Here is a 26,885-nt window from a genome sequence, read left to right on the forward strand (position 1 = left end):
CAAAGGAGCAAAAAATTTATATAAATAACAATATGGTGATGAGGTAGTTGGATGGGCTATTTACAGATGGGCTATTTACAGGTGCAGTGATCTGTGAGCTGCTCTGACAGTTGATGCTTAAAGTTAGTGAGGGAGATATGTGTCTTCAGCTTCGGTGATTTTTGCAATTCGTTCCAGTCATTGGCAGCACAGAACTGGAAGGAAAGGTGGCCAAATGAGGAATAGGCTTTGGGGGTGACCAGTGAAATATACTGTACCTGCTGGAGTGCGTGCTATGGGTGGGTGCTGCTATGGTGACCAGTGAGCTGAGATAAGGGGGGACTTTACCTAGCAGGGTCTTGTAGATGACCTGGAGCCAGTGGGTTTGGCGACGAGTATGAAGCGAGGGCCAGCCAACGAGAGCATACAGGTCGCAGTGGTGGGTAGTATATGGGGCTTTGGTGACAAAACTGATGGAACTGTGATAGACTGCATCCAATTTGCTGAGAGTGTTGGAGGCTATTTTGTAAATGACATCGCCGAAGTAAAGGATCGTTAGGATAGTCAGTTTTAAGAGGGTATGTTTGGCAGCATGAGTGAAGGGTGCTTTGTTCCGAAATAAGATGCAAATTATAGATTTAATTTTGGATTGGAGATGGTTAATGTGAGTCTGGAAGGAGAGTTTATAGTCTAACCAGACACCTAGGTATTTGTAATTGTCCACATATTCTAAGTCAGAACCGGCCAGAGTAGTGATGCTGGATGGGCGGGCAGGTGCGGGCAGTGATCAGTTGAAGAGCAAGCATTTGGTTTTACTTGCATTTAAGAGCAGTTGGAGGCCACGGAAGGAGAGTTGTATGGCATTGAAGCTCGTCTGGAGGTTAGTTAGCACAGTGTCCAAAGAAGGGCCAGATGTATACAGAATGGTGTCGTCTGCATAGAGGTGGATCAAGGAATCGCCCGCAGCAAGAGCAACATCATTGATGTATACAGAGAAAAGAGTCGGCCCGAGAATTGAACCCTGTGGCACCCCTATAGAGACTGCCAGAGGTTCGTACAACAGGCCCTCCGATTTGACACACTGAACTCTATCAGAGAAGTAGTTGGTGAACCAGGCGAGGCAGTCATTTGAGAAACCAAGGCTGTTGAGTGTGCCAATAAGAATATGGTGATTGACAGAGTCGAAAGCCTTGGCCAGGTCGATGAAGACGGCTGCACAGTACCGTCTTTTATCGATGGCGGTTATGATATCGTTTAGGACCTTGAGGAGTGGCTGAGGTGCACCCATGACCAGCTCGGAAACCAGATTTCATAGCGGAGAAGGTACAGTGGGATTCGAAATTGTCGGTGATCTGTTTGTTAACTTGGCTTTCGAAGACCTTAGAAAGGCAGGGTAGGAGAGATATAGGTCTGTAACAGTTTTGGTCTAGAGTGTCTCCCCCTTTGAAGAGGGGGATGACCGCGGTAGCTTTCCAATCTTTTGGTATCTCAGATGACACGAAAGAGAGGTTTAACAGGCTAGTAATAGGGGTTTCAACATTTGCGGCGGATAATTTTAGAAAGAGATGGTCCAGATTGTCTAACCCAGCTGATTTGTAAGAGACCAGATTTTGCAACTCTTTCAGAACATCAGCTATCTGGATTTGGGTGAAGGAGAAATGGGGGAGGTTTGGGCAAGTTGCTGTGGGGGGTACAGGGCTGTTGACCGGGGTAGGGGTCGCCAGGTGGATAGCATGGCCAGCTGTAGAAAAATGCTTATTGAAAGTCTCAATTATTGTGGATTTATTGGTGGTGACAGTGTTTCCTATCCTCAATGCAGTGGGCAGCTGGGAGGAGGTGCTCTTATTCTCCATGGACTTTACAGTGTTTCCTATCCTCAATGCAGTGGGCAGCTGGGAGGAGGTGCTCTTATTCTCCATGGACTTTACAGTGAACCAAGGGCAAGATCTGTTCCAGGTTCTACATTTTTTAGATGGGGCATGCTTATTTAAGATGGTGAGCAAAGCACTTTTAAAGAATAACCAGGCATCCTCTACTGACGGGATGAGGTCAAAATTCTTCCAGGATACCCCGGCCAGGTCGATTAGAAAGGCCTGCTCGCTGAAGTGTTTCAGGGAGCGTTTGACAGTGATGAGGGGTGGTCGTTTGACCGCAGACCCATTACGGACGCAGGCAATGAGGCAGTGATCGCTGAGATCCTGGTTGAAGACAGCACAGGTGTATTTAGAGGGCAGGTTGGTCAGGATGATATCTATGAGGGTGCCCATGTTTACGGATTTAGGGTTGTACCTGGTAGGTTCCTTGATAATTTGTGTGAGAATAATTAAGGGCATCTATCTTAGATTGTGGGACAGACGGGATGTTAAGCATGTCCCAGTTTAGGATATGACCTAACAGTACGAGCTCTGAAGATAGATGAGGGGCAATCAATTCACATATGGTGTCCAGGGCACAGCTGGGGGCAGAAGGTGGTCTATAGCAAGCGGCAACGGTGAGAGACTTGTTTCTGGAAAGGTGTATTTTTAGAAGTAGAAGCTTGAATTGTTTGGACACAGACCTGGATAGTATGACAGAGCTCTGCAGGCTGTCTCTACAGTAGATTGCAACTCTGCCCCCTTTGGCAGTTCTATCTTGTTGGAAAATGTTATAGTTAGGGATGGAAATTTCAGGATTTCTGGTGGCCTTCCTGAGCCAGGATTCAGACATGGCTAGGACATCCGGGTTGGCAGAGTGTGCTAAATTAGTGAGTAAAACAAACTTAGGGAGGAAGCTTCTAATGTTAACATGCATGTAACCAAGGCTTTTACAGTTACAGAAGTCAACAAATGAGAGCCCCTGGTGAATGGGAGTGGAGCTAGGCGCTGCAGGGCCTGGATTAACCTCTACATCACCAGAAGAACAGAGGAGGAGTAGGATAAGGGTACGGCTAAAGGCTATAAGAGCTGGTCGTCTAGTGCCTTCAGAACAGGTTTCTGGGCGCGGAATAATAAATTCAAGGCATAATGTACAGACAAAGGTATGGTAGGATGTGAATACAGTGGAGGTAAACCTAGGCATTGAGTGACGATGAGAGAGGTTTTGTCTCTAGAGACATCGTTTACACCAGGTGAGGTCACCGCATGTGTGGGAGGTCAAACACATGGGCTTGCTAAGGCATATTGAGCAGGGCTGGAGTCTACAGTGAAATAAGACAATAATCACGAACCAAAACAGCAATTGACAAGACATATTGACATTAGGGAGAGGCATGCATAGCCGAGGGATCATAGGGACCAGTGGGAGGCTAGGCAAGCTGGAGACACGGCAATTCAGACAGCTAGCGGGCCGGAGAAAGCAGGCCAGCGGAAGGGCCTTAGGGGGGACGCCGTGACGGGAAGAAGTCTTTTGTTGTAGCCCCCTCGGACGGTTACGTCGGACAGACCAGTCGTGTTGGATTGGCAGGGCTCCGTGTAGGTAGTAAAAGGGTCCAGGCCAATTGCCAAAATAGGTATTGTAGCCCAAAGAATTTGCTGATGGTCCTCTTCAGCAAACAGTCCGATATGCTCTAGACAGCTAGCGGGCCGCGTCTAGCGGATGGGCCTTCAGGGGACGTCACGATGGACGCCTGTTGAAATGTACCTGTTCCACCAGTCGTGGTGGAATCGGCGGGGCTCCGTGTCAGCAGTAAAAGGGGTCCAGGCCTATTGCCAAAATATGTATTGCAGCCCAAGGAGTGGCTGATGAGGAGTGGACCTCTTCAGCGAGCCGGGTGATGGGCTTAGTACGAGGCTAATTCCAGGCTCACTGGTGCTTGCTTCTGGATAGAGACATTAGCCAGGGGGTAGCCACTCGCATAGCATCTAGCTAGTTGCGATGATCCATGTGAAACGGTTCAGAGCTTGTGGTTGGAAACCGGAGCTGTGGAGAAAGAGCAGTCCGGTATGCTCTGGGTTGAAATGCGCTGTGCAAACTGGCAGGAGTTGACCAGGTGAAGATTACCTGATGACCGCTAGCAGTGGCTAACTGACTACTATCTAGTAGCTAGTTAGCTGGCTAGCTTCTGTTGGGGGTTCTGGTTCTAAAGTATAGAAAATAGCAGATCCATACCACATTGGTTGAGGCGGATTGCAGGAGAGTATGTTGAAACTGAGGTTAAAAATATATACGTAATATATGTAACGGATGTGAAATGGCTAGCTAGTTAGCGGGTATGCGCTACTCGCGTTTCAATCAGTTACGTCACTTGCTCTGAAACCTAGAAGTAGTATTGCACTTTGCTCTGCAAGGACCGTGGCTTTTGTGGAGCGATGGGTAACGACGCTTCGTGGGTGTCAGTTGTTGATGTGTGCAGAGGGTCCCTGGTTCGCGCCCGTGTCGGGGCGAGGGGACGGTTTAAAGTTATACTGTTACATATATACGAAGGGAAAAAATATATATTCATACGACAAGACAAAGACGTCTGAACTGCTACGCCATCTTGGAACTCTTCTACTCTGCTTCTGTGTTAGGGTTACACTCTGTTATAATGCACTATAGATGTGTTATAGCGCATAAAGCTGTGTTCTACTGTTTTAAAGATCTGTTCTACTGCGTTCGACTGTTTACTCCAGGGTGTGTTGGAGAGCTTCCTGGGCACGGCGGTATCTGGAGGGATCTTCTGTCTGCTGGCTGGCCAGCCTCTCACCATCCTCAGCAGCACCGGACCTGTTCTGGTCTTCGAGAGGCTACTCTTCAACTTCAGCAAGTTAGGATCTTCACTTTACTCTGACAATCACGGGGTTCTATCTAACCATGTACAATGACTTTGACAATCATGTGGTTCTATCTGACCACGGTTGAATTATGGTCATGGTTACTGTTGTTACAGTAACTAACACCATGGTGATTCCCTCTCCTCTCTCTATCCCTCTCTTTCTCCTCCAGAGACAATGACTTTGACTATATGGAGTTCCGGCTGTGGATTGGTCTGTGGTCTGCGTTCTTTTGTCTGCTGCTGGTTGCTACTGACGCCAGCTACATGGTTCAGTACTTCACCCGATTCACAGAGGAGGGCTTCTCCTGCCTCATCTCCTTCATCTTCATCTATGATGCCTTCAAGAAGATGCTGAAGCTGGCCGACTACTACCCCATCAACTCTGACTACCAGATTGACTATGTCACCCAGTATGACTGTATGTGTATGGCCCCTACCATCTTAGGTAAGACCTACTAATCTACCCACTGTATGTGTATGGCCTCTACCATCTTAGGTAAGACCTACTAATCTACCCACTGTATGTGTATAGCCTCTACCATCTTAGGTAAGACCTACTAATCTACCCACTGTATGTGTATGGCCTCTACCATCTTAGGTAAGACCTACTAATCTACCCACTGTATGTGTATAGCCTCTACCATCTTAGGTAAGACCTACCTACCAACGTAAGCTTTCATGGCTGGGATAGGCTTCAGAAAAGTCCTAATTGGGGAAAATGTTGGTTCCTCTGAAGTTCTTGGCTCTCTGCAGAACAGTCATCTTGTCCTTAAACCTCAGGAACTTGACCACTATCAGCCTGGGTCTGTCACCGGCCTGGGTCTGTCACCGGCCTGGGTCTGTCACCGGCCTGGGTCTGTCACCGACCTGGGTCTGTCACCGGCCTGGGTCTGTCACCGGCCTGGGTCTGTCACCGACCTGGGTCTGTCACCGGCCTGGGTCTGTCACCGGCCTGGGTCTGTCACCGACCTGGGTCTGTCACCGGCCTGGGTCTGTCACCGGCCTGGGTCTGTCACCGGCCTGGGTCTGTCACCGGCCTGGGTCTGTCACCGGCCTGGGTCTGTCACCTAGGTTGGTTACAGGTATTCCAGACAAGTCGGTGCGCTCCACCTCAATCTTTGTATGATCCATCTGCAGCTTTTCAGTAAAGATTTTTCTCCCTTTCTCGTCAGACTCTGCCCAGTTCTCATGTGAAGACTCTGGTATGTCATCCACAACAGTGTTATTTCTCCTGGATTGTCCCTCTAGATAGTCTGTTTTCCCAGTCATCTGTAATAATTCACAGACAGTGCTGATGTCATCTCACGTGGACTTTCAGTTTGTTGTCATCTTGCTGAATTTCTATTTCAGTAAATCCACCTTTCCTTCTGAGCAAACTGTTTTTAAGGACCTCTCTATTTCAGTAAATCCACCTTTCCTTCTGAGCAAACTGTTTTTAAGGACCTCTCTATTTCAGTAAATCCACCTTTCCTTCTGAGCAAACTGTTTTTAAGGACCTCTCTATTTCAGTAAATCCACCTTTCCTTCTGAGCAAACTGTTTTTAAGGACCTCTCTAGCCAGACCATCCATTATTTTGTTGAGTCCATCAGTATTTGGACAAAGCTGTTCAAGTTATTTCCCTGTTGTTGTAACAACTGTTTGTAGAAGCCTTTTTGTTTGTTTAAAATATCCTGTGATAAAGAAACACTGTCCTCTCCATGACTCCCACCTCTGGCTTTGGATGCCATGGTAGCAATGTAGGCTAACGCTGGTACTCCACGCCGTTCCAGACAGGGTAGGTCCCAGGGCAGATGAAAACAAACAGCAGGGATTTAGACATCCACAAGCCTGGTACAATCCATGGTCTCAGCCACAAGGGCTAACTGCGTCACGGGCTGTGTTCAAGCTGTCAAGGAAACCTGGCTAGCTTGATCGCTACTGTAGTTGCAGTTAGGCTAGCTTCTAGGCCAAGCAGCTTTTCAGACCTTCAGTTGGCATGATCCCTGGACCGATAGTAGCGGTCCCAGCAACTGAGGCTAAATACGACACAGGATCTAAATTCAAAAGGTAGCTAGTAACAAAACTTTTTCAACCGAACACTTTTTCAGACTTTCAAAAACTTTCAAAACAACAAACCGGGCTCTCCCTTGTTCAAAGTGTGTGTGTGTGTGTGTGTGACATAGTTAAGCTCCTATGCATGGATGAGCTAAGCCGTATGGGGCATCATACCAGAAGGAGGAGGATGCATTGTTGTTTGGGACATTTTTTTAAATTATATTTCAACATTTGAGGTCGGCTATATGATCACACCGGTAATAGATCCATTGTTGTATTACTTGTGAGGAACAGCTGAGTGAGCACACATTTAAATAATTAGCTTTTATTTTACTGGGCTGATGGTGCCTGCATCTGATGGTCATTCTCAGCGGAGGGAGAAGAGCAGCAGACTGAGGGTACGTCTCTCAACATCCCTCCGCTCTCCCTTTCCTCCACTGACCAAAAAGGGACACCTTCTTCTTCTCTTCTTCCAGCTGAAACTCGAGTCGTAACGCATTATTTCAGCACAAATTCATGTTGATCCTCCTATGAACAGAGAAAGTGAGATATTCCATGATTAAAAAAGACCCAATCCCCTAATAACAATGCAAGCCTATAGATACACTTCCCTACTCATTCATTACTGCTGCAGTGATGGTTGTAGCGCTGAGTGGAAATAGGAAGAACACACATTTTATGACAAAGGTGTTGAATACAAAGTGTTGACAGTAGTTTTGAGGTAGTATGTACATGAATGTATAGTTAAAGTGACTATGCATATATGATAAACAGAGAGTAGCAGCAGCTGAAAAGAGGGGTTGGGGGGGCACACAATGCAGATAGCCCGGTTAGCCATTTGATTACCTGTTCAGGAGTCTTATGGTTTGGGGGTAAAAACTGTGGAGAAGCCTTTTTGTCCTAGACTTGGCACTCCGGTACCGCTTGCAAAATTGTCTTTGACCCTTTTTTGGGCCTTCCTCTGACACCGCCTGGTGTAGAGGTCCTGGATGGCAGGCAGCTTAGCCCCAGTGATGTACTGGGCCGTACGCACTACCCTCTGTAGTGCCTTGTGGTCGGAGGCCGAGCAGTTGCCTTACCAGGCAGTGATGCAACCGGTCAGGATGCTCTCGATGTTGCAGCTGTAGAACCTTTTGAGGATCTCAGGACCCATGCCAAATCATTTTAGTTTCCTGAGGGGGAATAGGCTTTGTCGTGCCCTCTTCACGACCGTCTTGGTGTGTTTGGACCATTCTAATTTGTTGGTGATGTGGGAACCAAGGAACTTGAAGCTCTCAACCAGCTCCACTACAGCCCCATCGATGAGAATGGGGGCATGCTCGGTCATCCTTTTCATTTACATTTACATTTAAGTCATTTAGCAGACGCTCTTTTCCTGTGGTCCACAATCATCTCCTTAGTCTTGGTTACGTTGAGGGATAGGTTGTTATTCTGGTGTTGGAGTTGTGTCTGGCCATGCAGTCGTGGGTGAACAGGGAGTAAAGGAGGGGAGTAAGCACGCACCCCTGGGGGGCCCCTGTGTTGAGGATCAGCTGATGTGTTGTTAACTACCCTTACCACCTGGTGGCGGCCCTTCAGGAAGTCCAGTATCCAGTTGCAGAGGGAGGTGTTTAGTCCCAGGGTCCTTAGCTTAGTGATGAGCTTTGAAGGTACTAAGGTGTTGAACGCTGAGCTGTAGTCAATGAATAGCATTTTCACATAGGTGTTCCTTTTGTCCAGGTGTGAAAGGGCAGTGTGGAGTGCAATGGAGATTGCATCATCTGTGGATCTGTGAAATAGTCAAAATTATACTGCAGTCTGTAGTGAAACAAGTCAAATAGTCAAAAGTATTTGTGACTCACCACCTGGTTTCGGTCTGATAAAGAAATATGTGAAATGGCGTTTTTTACATTGGATAAAAGTAGAGACTCAGAGCTACAAAATGTTATATCATACACTGCATTTGAGGAACAATGGGAAAGTAATTATGCTTTGAAAGGTGATCAACTTGTAAACTCACGTTTGAGAAAATCACCTGTTGAATGTTTTGGTATCTAGTGAAGAGCTCCTCTTTGTCTTAGCTTAAGCCATATAGCTAGCTAGCTCGGTAAACAATGAACTTAGCTAGGTAGACAACGTTTAAGACCACACACACGTCACGTAACGTTAGCTAACAAGCCAGCCAGCAAACATTAGCTAGTTAAACAACAATGAACAACATGTCAACAATGCCACAGTGCTGGGAGCTAACCAACCATGTTCAGTATTAGCCAGCTAACATTAGGCTCTAACTAGAGGAGGAGCAGGAGCTAACCAACCATGTTCAGTATTAGCCAGCTAACATTAGGCTCTAACTAGAGGAGGAGCAGGAGCTAACCAACCAAGTTCAGTATTAGCCAGCTAACATTAGGCTCTAATTAGAGGAGGAGCAGGAGCTAACCAACCAAGTTCAGTATTAGCCAGCTAACATTAGGCTCTAACTAGAGGAGGAGCAGGAGCTAACCAACCAAGTTCAGTATTAGCCAGCTAACATTAGGCTCTAACTAGAGGAGGAGCAGGAGCTAACCAACCAAGTTCAGTATTAGCCAGCTAACATTAGGCTCTAACTAGAGGAGCAGGAGCTAACCAACCAAGTTCAGTATTAGCCAGCTAACATTAGGCTCTAACTAGAGGAGGAGCAGGAGCTAACCAACCAAGTTCAGTATTAGCCAGCTAACATTAGGCTCTAACTAGAGGAGGAGCAGGAGCTAACCAACCAAGTTCAGTATTAGCCAGCTAACATTAGGCTCTAACTAGAGGAGGAGCAGGAGCTAACCAACCAAGTTCAGTATTAGCCAGCTAACATTAGGCTCTAACTAGAGGAGGAGCAGGAGCTAACCAACCAAGTTCAGTATTAGCCAGCTAACATTAGGCTCTAACTAGAAATGCTAACAACTCTGGGAAACAAATAACAATGTCAGCTAGGGAGCCAGCCAGCTAACGTTAGCTAGCTAGCTAACAGTACACTTTAGCTTGAAATTAAACCACTTTCTGTCAAAATTAGAAATGTGTAATATCTGAAAATGTAGCTAGCTAACGCTAGACTGTCTTACCTGCATTCATCACCATGCATCATGGATGAATCTCCCTGTCAGGAATGACATGCCACGGTTGCCCTGAAGATGTAACCCAGAGACTGGTGTTTTCTCTTTAGCTATCAGACTCTAATTCCACTGATTTCAAAACTCGGTCCTCCAGAAAGTGGAGAGCAACACTGATGCAGCTCCACGACACAATACATTTCAGGATTACCAACGCAGACTGACGAGCTCAAATAGACAGAATATGGCAGACTGCTATGGCAGACCAATCCGCAGACCAAGCCGAACTTCTCTCTTGGTATGTCCAGCCCACTCATTATCTCAGCCAATCAAAAACTTGTGGGACGATTGCCAACTTTTTCTGTGGCTAAACCAACAAGGCTTGTAATTTAACAATTGTATTCGTATTTACAGATGGCATACAAGTTTGTTATTAAGGCACATGAACGTTCACATGTTCCAGAAGGCATTTCTGCCCAAAAACATATTTTGATTTTTTTTTAATGTTTTACGTTCAAACAGCTCTCCTGTGAAGTCGTGGCTTGCGACATACGCCTAGTTTCCTGAATCGGGTCACATACTATAGTCTAGTGAAAAAGGTGAAATATTCAAAATGATACTGTAGTAAGAAGGAAAAGGAGAGGAACAGTAATTTATTGCCCATTATCTTGCAGAGATAAAGCATGAGAAATAGTCGTAAAGATACTACAGTGAATTAGGTGGAAATAGTCTCAAAAATACTTTAGTAGAAGGTGATGGAAATAACCACTGTGTTGTTGAGGTTGGAGAGGTGTTGGTTCTTCATGTGACCACAGAGATAAACCTGGTTCTGTGTTGTTGAGGTTGGAGAGGTGTTGGTTCTTCATGTGACCACAGAGATAAACCTGGTTCTGTGTTGATGATGAGGTTGGAGAGGTGTTGGTTCTTCATGTGACCACAGAGATAAACCTGGTTCTGTGTTGATGAGGTTGGAGAGGTGTTGGTTCTTCATGTGACCACAGAGATAAACATGTTCCTGTTGATGAGGTTGGAGAGGTGTTGGTTCTTCATGTGACCACAGAGATAAACCTGGTTCTGTGTTGATGAGGTTGGAGAGGTGTTGGTTCTTCATGTGACCACAGAGATAAACCTGGTTCTGTGTTGATGAGGTTGGAGAGGTGTTGGTTCTTCATGTGACCACAGAGATAAACCTGGTTCTGTGTTGATGAGGTTGGAGAGGTGTTGGTTCTTCATGTGACCACAGAGATAAACCTGGTTCTGTGTTGATGAGGTTGGAGAGGTGTTGGTTCTTCATGTGACCACAGAGATAAACATGTTCCTGTTGATGAGGTTGGAGAGGTGTTGGTTCTTCATGTGACCACAGAGATAAACCTGGTTCTGTGTTGAGGAGGTTGGAGAGGTGTTGGTTCTTCATGTGACCACAGAGATAAACCTGGTTCTGTGTTGATGATGAGGTTGGAGAGGTGTTGGTTCTTCATGTGACCACAGAGATAAACCTGGTTCTGTGTTGATGATGAGGTTGGAGAGGTGTTGGTTCTTCATGTGACCACAGAGATAAACCTGGTTCTGTGTTGATGAGGTTGGAGAGGTGTTGGTTCTTCATGTGACCACAGAGATAAACCTGGTTCTGTGTTGATGAGGTTGGAGAGGTGTTGGTTCTTCATGTGACCACAGAGATAAACCTGGTTCTGTGTTGATGAGGTTGGAGAGGTGTTGGTTCTTCATGTGACCACAGAGATAAACCTGGTTCTGTGTTGATGAGGTTGGAGAGGTGTTGGTTCTTCTAGTGGGCGTTAGCAGAGAAGAAGAAGCAGAGAAGAAGAAGCAGAGATGAAGAAGCTAAGTGAGAGGTGTAACTGGGCCCAAAATCTGTCTTCTCCAGCAGGTGTTTTTCTTGTTTGTTTTTTTCACTCACCAAGCGAGGAGTTTTTGTCTGGAGGTCAATGAGCGAGTGTATAATTTGGTTAACAAAATATGTAATGGCTTATTTGCTACTTGTGGCTTATGAGTTGGACTAGAAGCTTCGTAATGATTAGGTTGTTACAAGTGTACTGATATAAGTAGGACACGTGACATCCCGGCAACTTTGATAAAAAACACTTTGTATCGGAGTTGTGCATTGTCATCACTAGTTACCACAGCCTCAAAGTCATAAACGCCACTTTTTCTACAATTTCTCTCCTTAAAATGTGATTTTAAACCTAACCCTAACCTTAACCACACTGCTAACCTTATGCCTAATGCTAACCTTAAATTAGAAACATATCCCCCCCCCCAAATTTTTTTAAATAATTTTTACGATATAGGCTATTTTTATTTTGTGACTGTGGTAACTAGTGGAAACCGTTCACTTAGAGAAATAATTCAAACGGTTTAAGAAACTAGAGAGTGTTTTCTATCCAATAGAAATGATAATATGCATATTGTACGAGCAAGAATTGAGTAGGAGGCCATTTGAAATGGCCACCTCTTTCCAGGTTACTCAGTGCTGCCCCTTGCAGCCATAAGAAGTTAAAACTTTCCGCCTTCTCCACTACTGACCCTACAATGTGGATAGGGGGGTGCTCCCTCTGCTGACTATCAGGTCAATATAATGGATAATCGGCTAGTCTGATCCTGAATGATTACATTTGTATTCTGTCCCATGGTGCTTTTCTCTGCTCTTTCCGGGGTTGAATCCATCACCCCCACCACTCCTGCCTCGACTCCAGACTCCAGATAATCAGGAGTCTCTGGAGGGAAACACCAGATGTTTATAAGAGTTGCTGCTGGCAGGGGTCATGGTGGGATGCCAGGTTGGTTGGTGTTGATGGGGTCATGGTGGGATGCCAGGTTGGTTGGTGTTGATGGGGTCATGGTGGGATGCCAGGTTGGTTGGTGTTGATGGGGTCATGGTGGGATGCCAGGTTGGTTGGTGTTGATGGGGTCATGGTGGGATGCCAGGTTGGTTGGTGTTGATGGGGTCATGGTGGGATGCCAGGTTGGTTGGTGTTGATGGGGTCATGGTGTGATACATGGCTGGTTGGTGTTGATGGGGTCATGGTGTGATACCAGGTTGGTTGGTGTTGATGGGGTCATGGTGGGATGCCAGGTTGGTTGGTGTTGATGGGGTCATGGTGGGATGCCAGGCTGGTTGGTGTTGATGGGGTCATGGTGTGATACCAGGTTGGTTGGTGTTGATGGGGTCATGGTGGGATGCCAGGTTGGTTGGTGTTGATGGGGTCATGGTGGGATGCCAGGTTGGCTGCTGTTGCAGGGGTCATGGTGGGATACCAGGTTGGTTGGTGTTGATGGGGTCATGGTGGGATGCCAGGTTGGTTGGTGTTGATGGGGTCATGGTGGGATGCCAGGTTGGCTGCTGTTGCAGGGGTCATGGTGGGATACCAGGTTGGTTGGTGTTGATGGGGTCATGGTGGGATGCCAGGTTGGTTGGTGTTGATGGGGTCATGGTGTGATACCAGGTTGGTTGGTGTTGATGGGGTCATGGTGGGATGCCAGGTTGGTTGGTGTTGATGGGGTCATGGTGTGATACCAGGTTGGTTGGTGTTGATGGGGTCATGGTGTGATACCAGGTTGGTTGGTGTTGATGGGGTCATGGTGGGATACTAGGTTGGTTGGTGTTGATGGGGTCATGGTGGGATGCCAGGTTGGTTGGTGTTGATGGGGTCATGGTGGGATGCCAGGTTGGTTGGTGTTGATGGGGTCATGGTGGGATGCCAGGTTGGCTGCTGTTGCAGGGGTCATGGTGGGATACCAGGTTGGTTGGTGTTGATGGGGTCATGGTGGGATGCCAGGTTGGTTGCTGTTGCAGGGGTCATGGTGGGATGCCAGGTTGGTTGGTGTTGATGGGGTCATGGTGGGATACCAGGTTGGTTGGTGTTGATGGGGTCATGGTGGGATGCCAGGTTGGTTGGTGTTGATGGGGTCATGGTGGGATGCCAGGTTGGTTGGTGTTGATGGGGTCATGGTGGGATGCCAGGTTGGCTGCTGTTGCAGGGGTCATGGTGGGATGCCAGGTTGGTTAGAGTTGATGGGGTCATGGTGGGATGCCAGGTTGGTTGGTGTTGATGGGGTCATGGTGTGATACCAGGTTGGTTGGTGTTGATGGGGTCATGGTGGGATACCACGTTTGTTGGTGTTGATGGGGTCATGGTGGGATGCCAGGTTGGCTGCTGTTGCAGGGGTCATGGTGGGATGCCAGGTTGGTTAGAGTTGATGGGGTCATGGTGGGATGCCAGGTTGGTTGGTGTTGATGGGGTCATGGTGTGATACCAGGTTGGTTGGTGTTGATGGGGTCATGGTGGGATACCACGTTTGTTGGTGTTGATGGGGTCATGGTGGGATGCCAGGTTGGCTGCTGTTGCAGGGGTCATGGTGGGATGCCAGGTTGGTTGGTGTTGATGGGGTCATGGTGGGATGCCAGGTTGGTTGGTGTTGATGGGGTCATGGTGGGATACCAGGTTGGTTGGTGTTGATGGGGTCATGGTGGGATGCCAGGTTTGTTGGTGTTGATGGGGTCATGGTGGGATGCCAGGTTGGTTGGTGTTGATGGGGTCATGGTGGGATACCAGGTTGGTTGGTGTTGATGGGGTCATGGTTGGTTGGTGTTGATGGGGTCATGGTGGGATGCCAGGCTGGTTGGTGTTGATGGGGTCATGGTGGGATGCCAGGTTGGTTGGTGTTGATGGGGTCATGGTGGGATGCCAGGTTGGTTGGTGTTGATGGGGTCATGGTGGGATGCCAGGTTGGCTGCTGTTGCAGGGGTCATGGTGGGATGCCAGGTTGGTTAGTGTTGATGGGGTCATGGTGGGATGCCAGGTTGGTTGGTGTTGATGGGGTCATGGTGGGATGGCAGGTTGGTTGGTGTTGATGGGGTCATGGTGGGATGCCAGGTTGGTTGGTGTTGATGGGGTCATGGTGGGATGCCAGGTTGGCTGCTGTTGCAGGGGTCATGGTGGGATGGCAGGTTGGCTGCTGTTGAAGGGGTCACGGTGGGATGCCAGGTTGGCTGCTGTTGAAGGGGTCACGGTGGGATGCCAGGTTGGCTGCTGTTGCAGGGGTCATGGTGGGATGCCAGGTTGGTCGCTTCTCTTGGTCATGGCCTTTAACTCTTGAAGTAAAATGAATGTCTTAACATCTAGATTATTTCTGAGACTGATTTGTTCTCTTGTTGTCCTCCAGAAAACAGTACGTTGTTTGGAGATCCTCTGGATGCTGAGAGCACTGCTGTCTGGTACTTCAACAACACTGATCTAGTAAGTCCCCCAAAACCAAACCCCTAACCCCAAACCCCTAACCCCTAACCCCAAACTCAGAAACAGAACAAGGGGACCAAATAATACGTCGAAAGGGGCATTTTGTTTTGTCTCTACAGTCTCTCATATTGTTTTGTCTCTACAGCCTCTCATATTGTTTTGTCTCTCATATTGTTTTGTCTCTCATATTGTTTTGTCTCTCATATTGTTTTGTCTCTACAGCCTCTCATATTGTTTTGTCTCTACAGTCTCTCATATTGTTTTGTCTCTACAGTCTCTCATATTGTTTTGTCTCTACAGTCTCTCATATTGTTGTCTCTCATATTGTTTTGTCTCTACAGCCTCTCATATTGTTTTGTCTCTACAGTCTCTCATTGTCACGTTCCTGACCTATTTATGTTAGTTTTTGTGTGTTAGTTGGTCAGGACGTGAGGTTGGGTGGGCATTCTATGTTATCTGTTTCTATGTTGGTTTTGGTTTGCCTGGTATGGCTCTTGATTAGAGGCAGGTGGTTTGCGTTTGCCTCTAATTAAGAGTCATATTTAGGTAGGGCATTCTCACTGTTTGTTTGTGGGTGATTGTCTCCTGTGTCCGTATGTTATGTTCGTACCACATAGGACTGTAGCGTTTGTTTGTTTCGTTTTTGTTTCGATGTCGTCTGTTACCTGTACGTAAGTTTATGTTTAGTTATGTAAGTTTATGTTCAGGTCTCGTCAACGTCGTTTTGTTATTTTGTAGTTTTTCAAGTGTTTGTTTCGTTTCGTGTTGCCATCTTTATCGTTGTTTAATAAAGATGGCTTATCTCCCTGAAGCTGCGTTTTGGTCTGAGGATCCTTCTCTCCTCACCTCGTCCGAGGATGAGGAGAGCGTCACCCGTTACAGAATCACCCACCAACACGCTAAGACCAAGCGGCAAGGGAAAACGAAACGGAGTAAGGGACAGGAGAGAAAGGAGCAATGGACATGGGACGATGTTTTGGATGGAAAGGGTTGCTACACTTGGGAGGAGATCCTGGCTGGGAGGGATCGCCTCCCATGGGAACAGGTGGAGGCATTGAGGAGAGCAGAGGCTACCTGGGAGAGGAACCGGAGCTATGAGGGAACGCGTCTGGCACGGAAGCCGAAAAAGCCCGTAAGTAATTCCCAAAAATTTCTTGGGGGGGGGCTAGGAGATAGTGGGCCAAGGGCAGGTAGGAGACCTGCGCCCACTTCCCAGGCTTACCGTGGAGAGCGGGAGTACGGGCAGGCGCCGTGTTACGCAGTAGAGCGCACGGTGTCTCCTGTACGAGTGCATAGCCCAGTGCGGGTTATTCCACCTCCCCGCACTGGTAGGGCTAGATTGGGTATTGAGCCAGGTGTCATGAGGCCGGCTCAACGCGTCTGGTCTCCAGTGCGTCTCCTCGGGCCGGCATACATGGCACCTGCCTTACGCATGGTTTCCCCGGTTCGCCTACATAGCCCGGTGCGGGTTATTCCACCTCCCCGCACTGGTCGGGCAACCGGGGGTATTCAACCAGGTAAGGTTGGGCAAGCTCAATGCTCAAGAGTGCCAGTACGCCTCCACGGTCCGGTATTTCCGGCACCACCTCCCCGCCCCAGCCTAGTACCTACAGTGTATACACTACGCACTAGGCTACCAGTGCGTATCCTGAGCCCTGTTCCTCCTCCACGCACTCTCCCTGTAGTGCGTGTATCTAGCCCGGTGCCTCCAGTTCCGGCCCCACGCACTAAGCTACCTGTGCGTCTCCAGAGCCCTGAACCCACTGTATCTTCTCCCCCTACTAATCCTGATGTGCTTGTCCTCAGCCCGGTGTCACCAGTGCCGGTACCACGCATCAGGGATAGAGTAGGCTTTGAGAATACAGTGTGCCCTGTCCCTGCTCCCCGCACTAGTAGGAAGGTGCTTGTCATTAGCACGGTGCCTCCAGTTCTGGCACCACGCACCAGGTCTACAGTGCGCCATATCCGGCCAGAGCCATCCGTCTCCCCAGCGCCATCTGAGCCATCCGTCTCCCCAGCGCCATCTGAGCCATCCGTCTCCCCAGCGCCATCTGAGCCATCCGTCTCCCCAGCGCCATCTGAGCCATCCGTCTCCCCAGCGCCGTCTGAGCCATCCGTCTGCCAGGAGCCTGCAAAGCCGCCCGTCTGCCATGAGCCTGCAAAGCCGCCCGTCTGCCATGAGCCTACAGAGCCGTCAGCCAGACAGGAGCCGCTAGAGCCATCAGCCAGACAGGAGCCGCTAGAGCCGCCAGCCAGACAGGATCTGCCAGAGCCGCCAACCAGACAGGATCTGCCAGAGCCGCCAACCAGACAGGATCTGCCAGAGCCGCCAACCAGACAGGATCTGCCAGAGCCGCCAACCAGACAGGATCTGCCAGAGCCGCCAACCAGACAGGATCTGCCAGAGCCGCCAACCAGACAGGATCTGCCAGAGCCGCCAGCGAGCCATGAGCAGCCAGAGCCGCCAGCGAGCCATGAGCAGCCAGAGCCGTCAGAGAGCCATGAGCAGCCAGAGCCGTCAGAGCGCCATGAGCGTCGAGAGCCGTCAGCCTGCCATGAGCGTCGAGAGCCGTCAGCCTGCCATGAGCGTCGAGAGCCGTCAGCCTGCCATGAGCGTCGAGAGCCGTCAGCCTGCCATGAGCGTCGAGAGCCGTCAGCCTGCCATGAGCGTCGAGAGCCGTCAGCCAGCCATGAGCATCGAGATTCGTCAGTCAGCCATGAGCTGTCCTTCAGCCTGAAAAGGCTGGATACCCAGAACTGCCCATCAGTCCAGAGCTGTCTCTCTGTCCGGAGCTGCCTTTCAGTCCGGAGTTGCCCCTCTATCCTAATCTCCCTCTCTATCTTCATCTATCTCTATATTCTTATCTATCCCTCTTTCTTGATTTATCTCTCTGTCCCGGTGTTGTCCCTATTGGATATGTTGTTAAGGGAATTTTGTGGGGGTCAAAAGAGGGTGGACATTCTTGGAGGGAGGAAGTTAGGATGGATTATGGTGGGGTGGGAACCGCGCCCGGAGCCTGAGCCACCACCGTGGTTAGATGCCCACCCAGACCCTCCCCTAGACTTTGTGCTGGTGCGTCCGGAGTTCGCACCTTGTGGGGGGGGGTACTGTCACGTTCCTGACCTATTTATGTTAGTTTTTGTGTGTTAGTTGGTCAGGACGTGAGGTTGGGTGGGCATTCTATGTTATCTGTTTCTATGTTGGTTTTGGTTTGCCTGGTATGGCTCTTGATTAGAGGCAGGTGGTTTGCGTTTGCCTCTAATTAAGAGTCATATTTAGGTAGGGCATTCTCACTGTTTGTTTGTGGGTGATTGTCTCCTGTGTCCGTATGTTATGTTCGTACCACATAGGACTGTAGCGTTTGTTTGTTTCGTTTTCGTTTCGATGTCGTCTGTTACCTGTACGTAAGTTTATGTTTAGTTATGTAAGTTTATGTTCAGGTCTCGTCAACGTCGTTTTGTTATTTTGTAGTTTTGCAAGTGTTTGTTTCGTTTCGTGTTGCCATCTTTATCGTTGTTTAATAAAGATGGCTTATCTCCCTGAAGCTGCGTTTTGGTCTGAGGATCCTTCTCTCCTCACCTCGTCCGAGGATGAGGAGAGCGTCACCCGTTACACTCATATTGTTTTGTCTCTACAGTCTCTCATATTGTTTTGTCTCTCATATTGTTTCGTCTCTACAGTCTCTCATATTGTTTCGTCTCTACAGCCTCTCATATTGTTTTGTCTCTACAGTCTCTCATATTGTTTTGTCTCTACAGTCTCTCATATTGTTTTGTCTCTACAGTCTCTCATATTGTTTTGTCTCTACAGTCTCTCATATTGTTTTGTCTCTACAGTCTCTCATATTGTTTTGTCTCTACAGTCTCTCATATTGTTTTGTCTCTACAGTCTCTCATATTGTTTTGTCTCTACAGCCTCTCATATTGTTTTGTCTCTACAGTCTCTCATATTGTTTTGTCTCTACAGTCTCTCATATTGTTTTGTCTCTACAGCCTCTCATATTGTTTCGTCTCTACAGCCTCTCATATTGTTTTGTCTCTACAGTCTCTCATATTGTTTTGTCTCTACAGTCTCTCATATTGTTTTGTCTCTACAGTCTCTCATATTGTTTTGTCTCTACAGCCTCTCATATTGTTTTGTCCCTACAGTCTCTCATATTGTTGTCTCTCATATTGTTTTGTCTCTACAGTCTCTCATATTGTTTTGTCCCTACAGTCTCTCATATTGTTGTCTCTCATATTGTTTTGTCTCTACAGTCTCTCATATTGTTTTGTCTCTACAGTCTCTCATATTGTTTTGTCTCTACAGTCTCTCATATTGTTTTGTCTCTACAGTCTCTCATATTGTTTTGTCTCTACAGCCTCTCATATTGTTTTGTTTCTACAGTCTCTCATATTGTTGTCTCTCATATTGTTTTGTCTCTACAGTCTCTCATATTGTTTTGTCCCTACAGTCTCTCATATTGTTGTCTCTCATATTGTTTTGTTTCTACAGTCTCTCATATTGTTTTGTCTCTACAGTCTCTCATATTGTTTTGTCTCTACAGTCTCTCATATTGTTTTGTCTCTACAGTCTCTCATATTGTTTTGTCTCTACAGTCTCTCATATTGTTTTGTCCCTACAGTCTCTCATATTGTTGTCTCTCATATTGTTTTGTCTCTCATATTGTTTTGTCTCTACAGTCTCTCATATTGTTTTGTCTCTACAGTCTCTCATATTGTTTTGTCTCTACAGTCTCTCATATTGTTTTGTTTCTACAGTCTCTCATATTGTTTTGTCTCTACAGTCTCTCATATTGTTGTCTCTCATATTGTTTTGTCTCTACAGCCTCTCATATTCTTGTCTCTCATATTGTTTCGTCTCTACAGCCTCTCATATTGTTTTGTCTCTACAGCCTCTCATATTGTTTTGTCTCTACAGCCTCTCATATTGTTGTCTCTACAGTCTCTCATTTTGTTTTGTTTCTACAGCCTCTCATATTGTTTTGTCTCTACATCTTCTAAGTCATTGTGTCTTGTCTCTACATACTCTCAAATAGTTTTGTCTTTTCAGCCTCTAAGTCATATTGTCTTGTCTCTACATACTCTGAATACTTGTTTGTGTGTCCGCAGCCTCTGAATACTTGTTTGTGTGTCCGCAGCCTCTGAATACTTGTTTGTGTGTCCGCAGCCTCTGAATACTGTTTGTGTGTCCGCAGCCTCTGAATACTGTCTGTGTGTCTGCAGCCTCTGAATACTGTTTGTGTGTCCGCAGCCTCTGAATACTGTTTGTGTGTCCGCAGCCTCTGAATGCCACGTGGTCGTCCCTGTCTAAGAAGGATTGTCTGAAGTATGGAGGAGAGCTGGTGGGGAAGGCATGTAAATATGTTCCTGACATCACTCTGATCTCCTTCATCCTTTTCCTGGGAACCTATACTACCTCCATGATGCTGAAGAAGTTCAAGACCAGTCCTTTCTTCCCTACATGGGTCAGTACTTAACCCTTAACCTAACCCTAACCCTACTGTACACACCTACCCCTAACCCTATTGTACACACCTACCCCTAACCCTATTGTACACACCTACCCCTAACCCTATTGTACACACCTAACCCTAACCCTATTGTACACACCTACCTCTAACCCTATTGTACACACCTAACCCTAACCCTATTGTACACACCTACCCCTAACCCTACTGTACACACCTACCCCTATTGTACACACCTACCCCTAACCCCATTGTACACACCTACCCCTAACCCTATTGTACACACCTAACCCTATTGTACACACCTACCCCATAACCCTACTGTACACACCTACCCCTAACCCTACTGTACACCCCTAACCCTACTGTACACACCTACCTCTAATCCTATTGTACACACCTTACCTTAACCCTATTGTACACACCTACCCCTAACCCTATTGTACACACATAACCCTAACCTTACTGTACAAACCTACCCCTACTGTACACACCTACCCCTAACCCTACTGTACACACCTACCCCTAATCCTATTGTACACACATAACCCTAACCTTACTGTACAAACTTACCCCTACTGTACACACCTACCCCTAACCCTACTGTACACACCTACCCCTAACCCTATTGTACACCCCTAACCCTATTGTATACACCTACCCCTAATCCTATTGTACACACATAACCCTAACCCTACTGTACACCCCTAACCATACTGTACACACCTACCTCTAATCCTATTGTACACACCTTACCCTAACCCTATTGTACACACCTACCCCTAACCCTATTGTACACACCTACCCCTAACCCTATTGTACACACCTTACCCTAACCCTATTGTACACACCTACCCCTAACCCTACTGTACACCCCTAACCCTACTGTACACACCTACCCCTAACCCTACTGTACACACCTACCCCTAATCCTATTGTACACACCTACCCCTAACACTACTGTACACACCTACCCCTAACACTACTGTACACACCTACCCCTAACACTACTGTACACACCTACCCCTAACACTACTGTACACACCTACCCCTAACCCTACTGTACACACCTACCCCTAACCCTACTGTACACACCTACCCCTAACCCTACTGTACACACCTACCCCTAACCCTACTGTACACACCTACCCCTACCCCTATTCTACACCCCTAATCCTATTGTACACACATAACCCTAACCCTACTGTACACACCTACCCCTAATCCTACTGTACACACCTACCCCTAACCCTACTGTACACACCTACCCCTAACCCTACTGTACACACATACCCCTAATCCTACTGTACACACCTACCCCTAACACTACTGTACACACCTACCCCTAACCCTACTGTACACACCTACCCCTAACCCTACTGTACACACCTACCCCTAATCCTACTGTACACACCTACCCCTAACCATATTGTACACACATAACCCTAACCTTACTGTACAAACCTACCCCTACTGTACACACCTACCCCTAATCCTACTGTACACACCTACCCCTAACCCTACTGTACACACCTACCCCTAATCCTACTGTACACACCTACCCCTAACCCTACTGTACACACCTACCCCTAATCCTACTGTACACACCTACCCCTAACCCTATTGTACACACATAACCCTATCCTTACTGTACAAACCTACCCCTACTGTACACACCTACCCCTAATCCTACTGTACACACGTACCCCTAACCCTACTGTACACACCTACCCCTAATTCTATTGTACACACATAACCCTAACCTTACTGTACAAACCTACCCCTACTGTACACACCTACCCCTAACCCTACTGTACACACCTACCCCTAATCCTATTGTACACACATAACCCTAACCTTACTGTACAAACCTACCCCTACTGTACACACCTACCCCTAATCCTACTGTACACACCTACCCCTAACCCTATTGTACACACATAACCCTAACCTTACTGTACAAACCTACCCCTACTGTACACACCTACCCCTAATCCTACTGTACACACCTACCCCTAACCCTACTGTACACACATAACCCTAACCCTACTGTACACACCTAACCCTACTGTACACACCTAACCCTATTGTACACACATAACCCTAACCCTATTGAACACACCTACCCCTAATCCTACTGTACACACCTACCCCTAACACTACTGTACACACCTACCCCTAACCCTACTGTACACACCTACCCCTAACCCTACTGTACACACCTAACCCTACTGTACACACCTAACCCTAACCCTACTGTACACACCTACCCCTAACCCTACTGTACACACCTAGCCCTGTTATTGTGAATGTCATTGTACATGTATATATCTGTGTAGGTAATGTTTGTAACCCTAATCTGTGCTTGGTTACATGTGTGTTTCTCTCTGTGTAGGTGAGGAAACTAATCAGTGACTTTGCCATTATTTTGGCCATCCTGATCTTCTGCGGTGTGGACATGCTAGTAGGAGTGAACACTCCCAAGCTCATAGTCCCAACTGAATTCAAGGTACGGCTCATTTCAGATGCATATCTACATTACTCATATACCACATATTTGTTTTAAATGTACGTTAGGTGTTTGTGTGTGTGTCTGGGTAAACATACAGTATATATACACGTGTATGTGGTTACCTGTTGCGGCGTGTTGTTACCTGTCAATGTGTGTTACTTGTCTTTGTGTTGTTACCTGATTGGAGTCCACCTGTGGTAGATTCAATTGATTGGACATGATTTGGAAAGGCACACACCTGTCTATATAAGGTCCCACAGTTGACAGTGCATGTCAGAGTAAAAACCAAGCCATGAGGTCGAAGGAATTGTCCGTAGAGCTACGAGACAGAATTGTGTGGATGCAAAGATCTGGGGATTGAAGCATCGAAGGTCCCCAAGAACACACTGCCCTCCATATTTCTTAAATGGAGAAGTTTGGAACCACCAAGACTCTTCCTAGAGCTGGCTGCCTGGCAAAACTGAGCAATTGGGAAAGAAGGGCCTTGGTCAGGGAGGTGACCAGGAACCCGATGGTCACTCTGACAGACCTTCAGAGTTCCTCTGTGAAGATGAGAGGAACTCTGAAGGTTTGCTTTTGTTTGCTTTCGCCTCAGTCTCGAAAACGCAAGAGTGACTTCGGGACAAGTCTCTGAATACCCTAAGCACACAGTCTAGAAAATGCAGGAGTGGCTTCGGGACAAGTCTCTGAATACCCTAAGCACACAGTCTAGATAATGCAGGAGTGGCTTCGGGACAAGTCTCTGAATACCCTAAGCACACAGTCCAGAAAATGCAGGAGTGACTTCGGGACAAATCTCTGAATATCCTTGAGTAGTCCAGCCAGATCCCTGACTTGAACCCGATCAAACATCTCTGGAGACACCTGAAAATGGCTGTGCATTGACGCTCCCCATCCTATCTGACAGAGCTTGAGCGGATCTGCAGGGAACAATGTGAGAAACTCCCCAAATACAGGTATGCCATGCTTTTGGGGTCATACCCAAGAAGACTCAAACAAGTAAATGCTGCCAAAGGTGCTTCAACAAAGTACTGAGTAAAGTGTCTGAATATTTATGTAAATGTGATATGTTTTTCCTTCGTCATTATGGGATATTGTGTGAACATTGATGAGGGGAAAAACTATTTAATCAATAAAAACAAGGTTGTAACGTCACAATGTGCAAAAATGAAAAAAAGGCGGCGAAGGAGATGACTGCCTCTTTACGGGCTCTTAACTTCTCTACGGAAAAAATCATCAAATGTGTTTTCTTTCAGTAATGGACAAAGTATAGAACCTTGTGGGACCCCTTTAACCTCTCTAGGGTTTGTGGGATGGTAGCGTCCCACCTCGTCAACAGCCAGTGAAACTGCAGGGCGCCAAATTCAAAACAGAATCCCATCATTTTAATTCCTCTAAACATACAAGTATTTTACACCATGTTAAAGATACACTTGTTGTAAATCCAGCCAAAGTGTCCGATTTCAAAAAGGGTTTACGACGAAAGTACACCAAACGATTATGTTAGGTATGAGCCAAGTAATAGAAAAAGACAGCCATTTTTTCAGCTAAAGAGAGGAGTAACAAAAAGTAGAAATAGAGATAAAATGAATCACTAACCTTTGATGATCTTCATCAGATGACACTCATAGGACTTCATGTTACACGATACATGTATGTTTTGTTCGATAAAGTTCATATTTATATCCAAAAATCTGAGTTTAGGCAAGACGCTACTGTCTCACTTGGCCAAAAGCCTGAGAAAATGCGCCATATTCTAAATAATTACCATGAAAATTACTATAAAATCAAACTTTCATTAGATAACACATGAAAGATACCAAATTAAAGCTACACTGGTTGTGAATCCAGCCAACATATCAGAATTCAAATAGGCTTTTCGGCGAAAGCATACGATGCTATTATCTGAGGATAGCAACACTGTAAACAAAGAGAAGCATATTTCAACCCTGCAGGCGCGACACAAAACGCAGAAATAAAAATATAATTCATGCCTTACCTTTGACGAGCTTCTGTTGTTGGCACTCCATTACATCCCATAAACATCACAAATGGTCCTTTTGTTCGATTAATTCCGTCGATATATATCCAAAATGTCCATTTATTTGGCGCGTTTGATCCAGAAAAACACCGGTTCCAACTTGCTCAAACGCGACGACAAAATAGGTTACCTGTAAACTTTGACAAAAAATATCAAACTACTTTGTAATACAATATTTGATATTTTTTTAACGTTAATAATCGATAAAATTGAAGACTGTCACGTTCCTGACCTATTTATGTTAGTTTTTGTGTGTTAGTTGGTCAGGACGTGAGGTTGGGTGGGCATTCTATGTTATCTGTTTCTATGTTGGTTTTGGTTTGCCTGGTATGGCTCTTGATTAGAGGCAGGTGGTTTGCGTTTGTCTCTAATTAAGAGTCATATTTAGGTAGGGCATTCTCACTGTTTGTTTGTGGGTGGTTGTCTCCTGTGTCTGTGTCTATGTTTGCACCATACGGGACTGTATACGGTTTGTTCATTTCGTTCTTCACGTTGTATGTAAGTTCGTCGTTCAGGTCTGTCTACTTTCGTTTTGTTATTTTGTTAGTTTATAGTGAAGTTCGTGTTTTCGTCTTATCTTTAATAAATCATTATGTCTTCAAAATCCGCTGCGCCTTGGTTCAATCCCTGCTCCTCCTCTTCTGATGAAGAGGAGGAGGATTAGCGTTACAGAACCACCCACCAATCCAGAGCCAAGCAGCGGTTTAAACGGAGTAAGGGACAGCGCAAGAAGGAGGAATGGACTTGGGACGATGTATTGGACGGTAAAGGTTGCTACACATGGGAGGAGATCCTGGCTGGAAGGGATCGCCTCCCATGGGAACAGGTGGAGGCACTGAGGAGAGCAGAGGCTACTGGAGTGAAGAACCGGAGTTATGAGGGGACGCGTCTTGCACGGAAGCCCGAAAAGCCCGTGAGTAATTCCCAAAAATTTCTTGGGGGGGGGCTAAGGGGTTGTGGGCCAAGGGCAGGTAGGAGACCTGCGCCTACTTCCCAGGCTAACCGTGGAGAGCGGGAGTACGGGCAGACACCGTGTTACGCAGTAGAGCGCACGGTGTCTCCTGTACGTGTGCATAGCCCAGTGCGGGTTATTCCACCTCCCCGCACTGGTAGGGCTAGATTGGGCATTGAGCCAGGTGTCATGAGGCCGGCTCAACGCGTCTGGTCTCCAGTGCGTCTCCTCGGGCCGGCATACATGGCACCTGCCTTACGCATGGTTTCCCCGGTTCGCCTGCATAGCCCAGTGCGGGCTATTCCACCTCGCCGCACTGGCAGGGCGACCGGGAGCATTCAACCAGGTAAGGTTGGGCAGGCTCAGTGCTCAAGAGAGCCAGTACGCCTGCACGGTCCGGTATTTCCGGCGCCACCTCCCCGCCCCAGCCTAGTACCTACAGTGCCTACATTACGCACTAGGCTACCAGTGCATTTCCAGAGCCCTGTTCCTCCTCCACGCACTCTCCCTGTAGTGCGTGCATCTAGCCCGGTGCCTCCAGTTCCGGCCCCACGCACTAAGCTACCAGTGCGTCTCCAGAGCCCTGTACACACTATATATTCTCCCCCTACTAATCCTGATGTGCTTGTCCTCAGCCCGGCGTCACCAGTGCCGGTACCACGCATCAGGGGTAGAGTAGGCTTTGAGGATACAGTGTGCCCTGTCCCTGCTCCCCGCACTAGTAGGAAGGTGCTTATCATTAGCACGGTGCTTCCAGTTCCGGCACCACGCACCAGGTCTACAGTGCGCCATATCCGGCCAGAGCCATCCGTCTCACCAGCGCCATCTGAGCCATCCGTCTCCCCAGCG

General features: G+C 47.3%; 1 protein-coding gene across 3 annotated transcripts in view; it reads left to right on the forward strand.

The window, feature by feature from the left end:
- The window catches only part of slc4a4a (solute carrier family 4 member 4a), a 229,552-nt gene that overhangs the window by 147,732 nt on the left and 54,935 nt on the right, over positions 1 to 26,885 (forward strand). For all 3 annotated transcript variants that reach the window (XM_055918665.1, XM_055918664.1, XM_055918666.1), the window contains 5 exons: positions 4,569 to 4,702; positions 4,882 to 5,156; positions 14,987 to 15,060; positions 20,343 to 20,528; positions 22,927 to 23,040. In XM_055918665.1, the coding sequence (XP_055774640.1) occupies positions 4,569 to 4,702; positions 4,882 to 5,156; positions 14,987 to 15,060; positions 20,343 to 20,528; positions 22,927 to 23,040 (783 nt within the window). The remainder of the gene's footprint in view (positions 1 to 4,568; positions 4,703 to 4,881; positions 5,157 to 14,986; positions 15,061 to 20,342; positions 20,529 to 22,926; positions 23,041 to 26,885) is intronic.

The sequence above is a fragment of the Salvelinus fontinalis genome, chromosome 4 (assembly GCF_029448725.1).
Source record: "Salvelinus fontinalis isolate EN_2023a chromosome 4, ASM2944872v1, whole genome shotgun sequence".
Lineage (NCBI taxonomy): Eukaryota > Metazoa > Chordata > Actinopteri > Salmoniformes > Salmonidae > Salvelinus > Salvelinus fontinalis.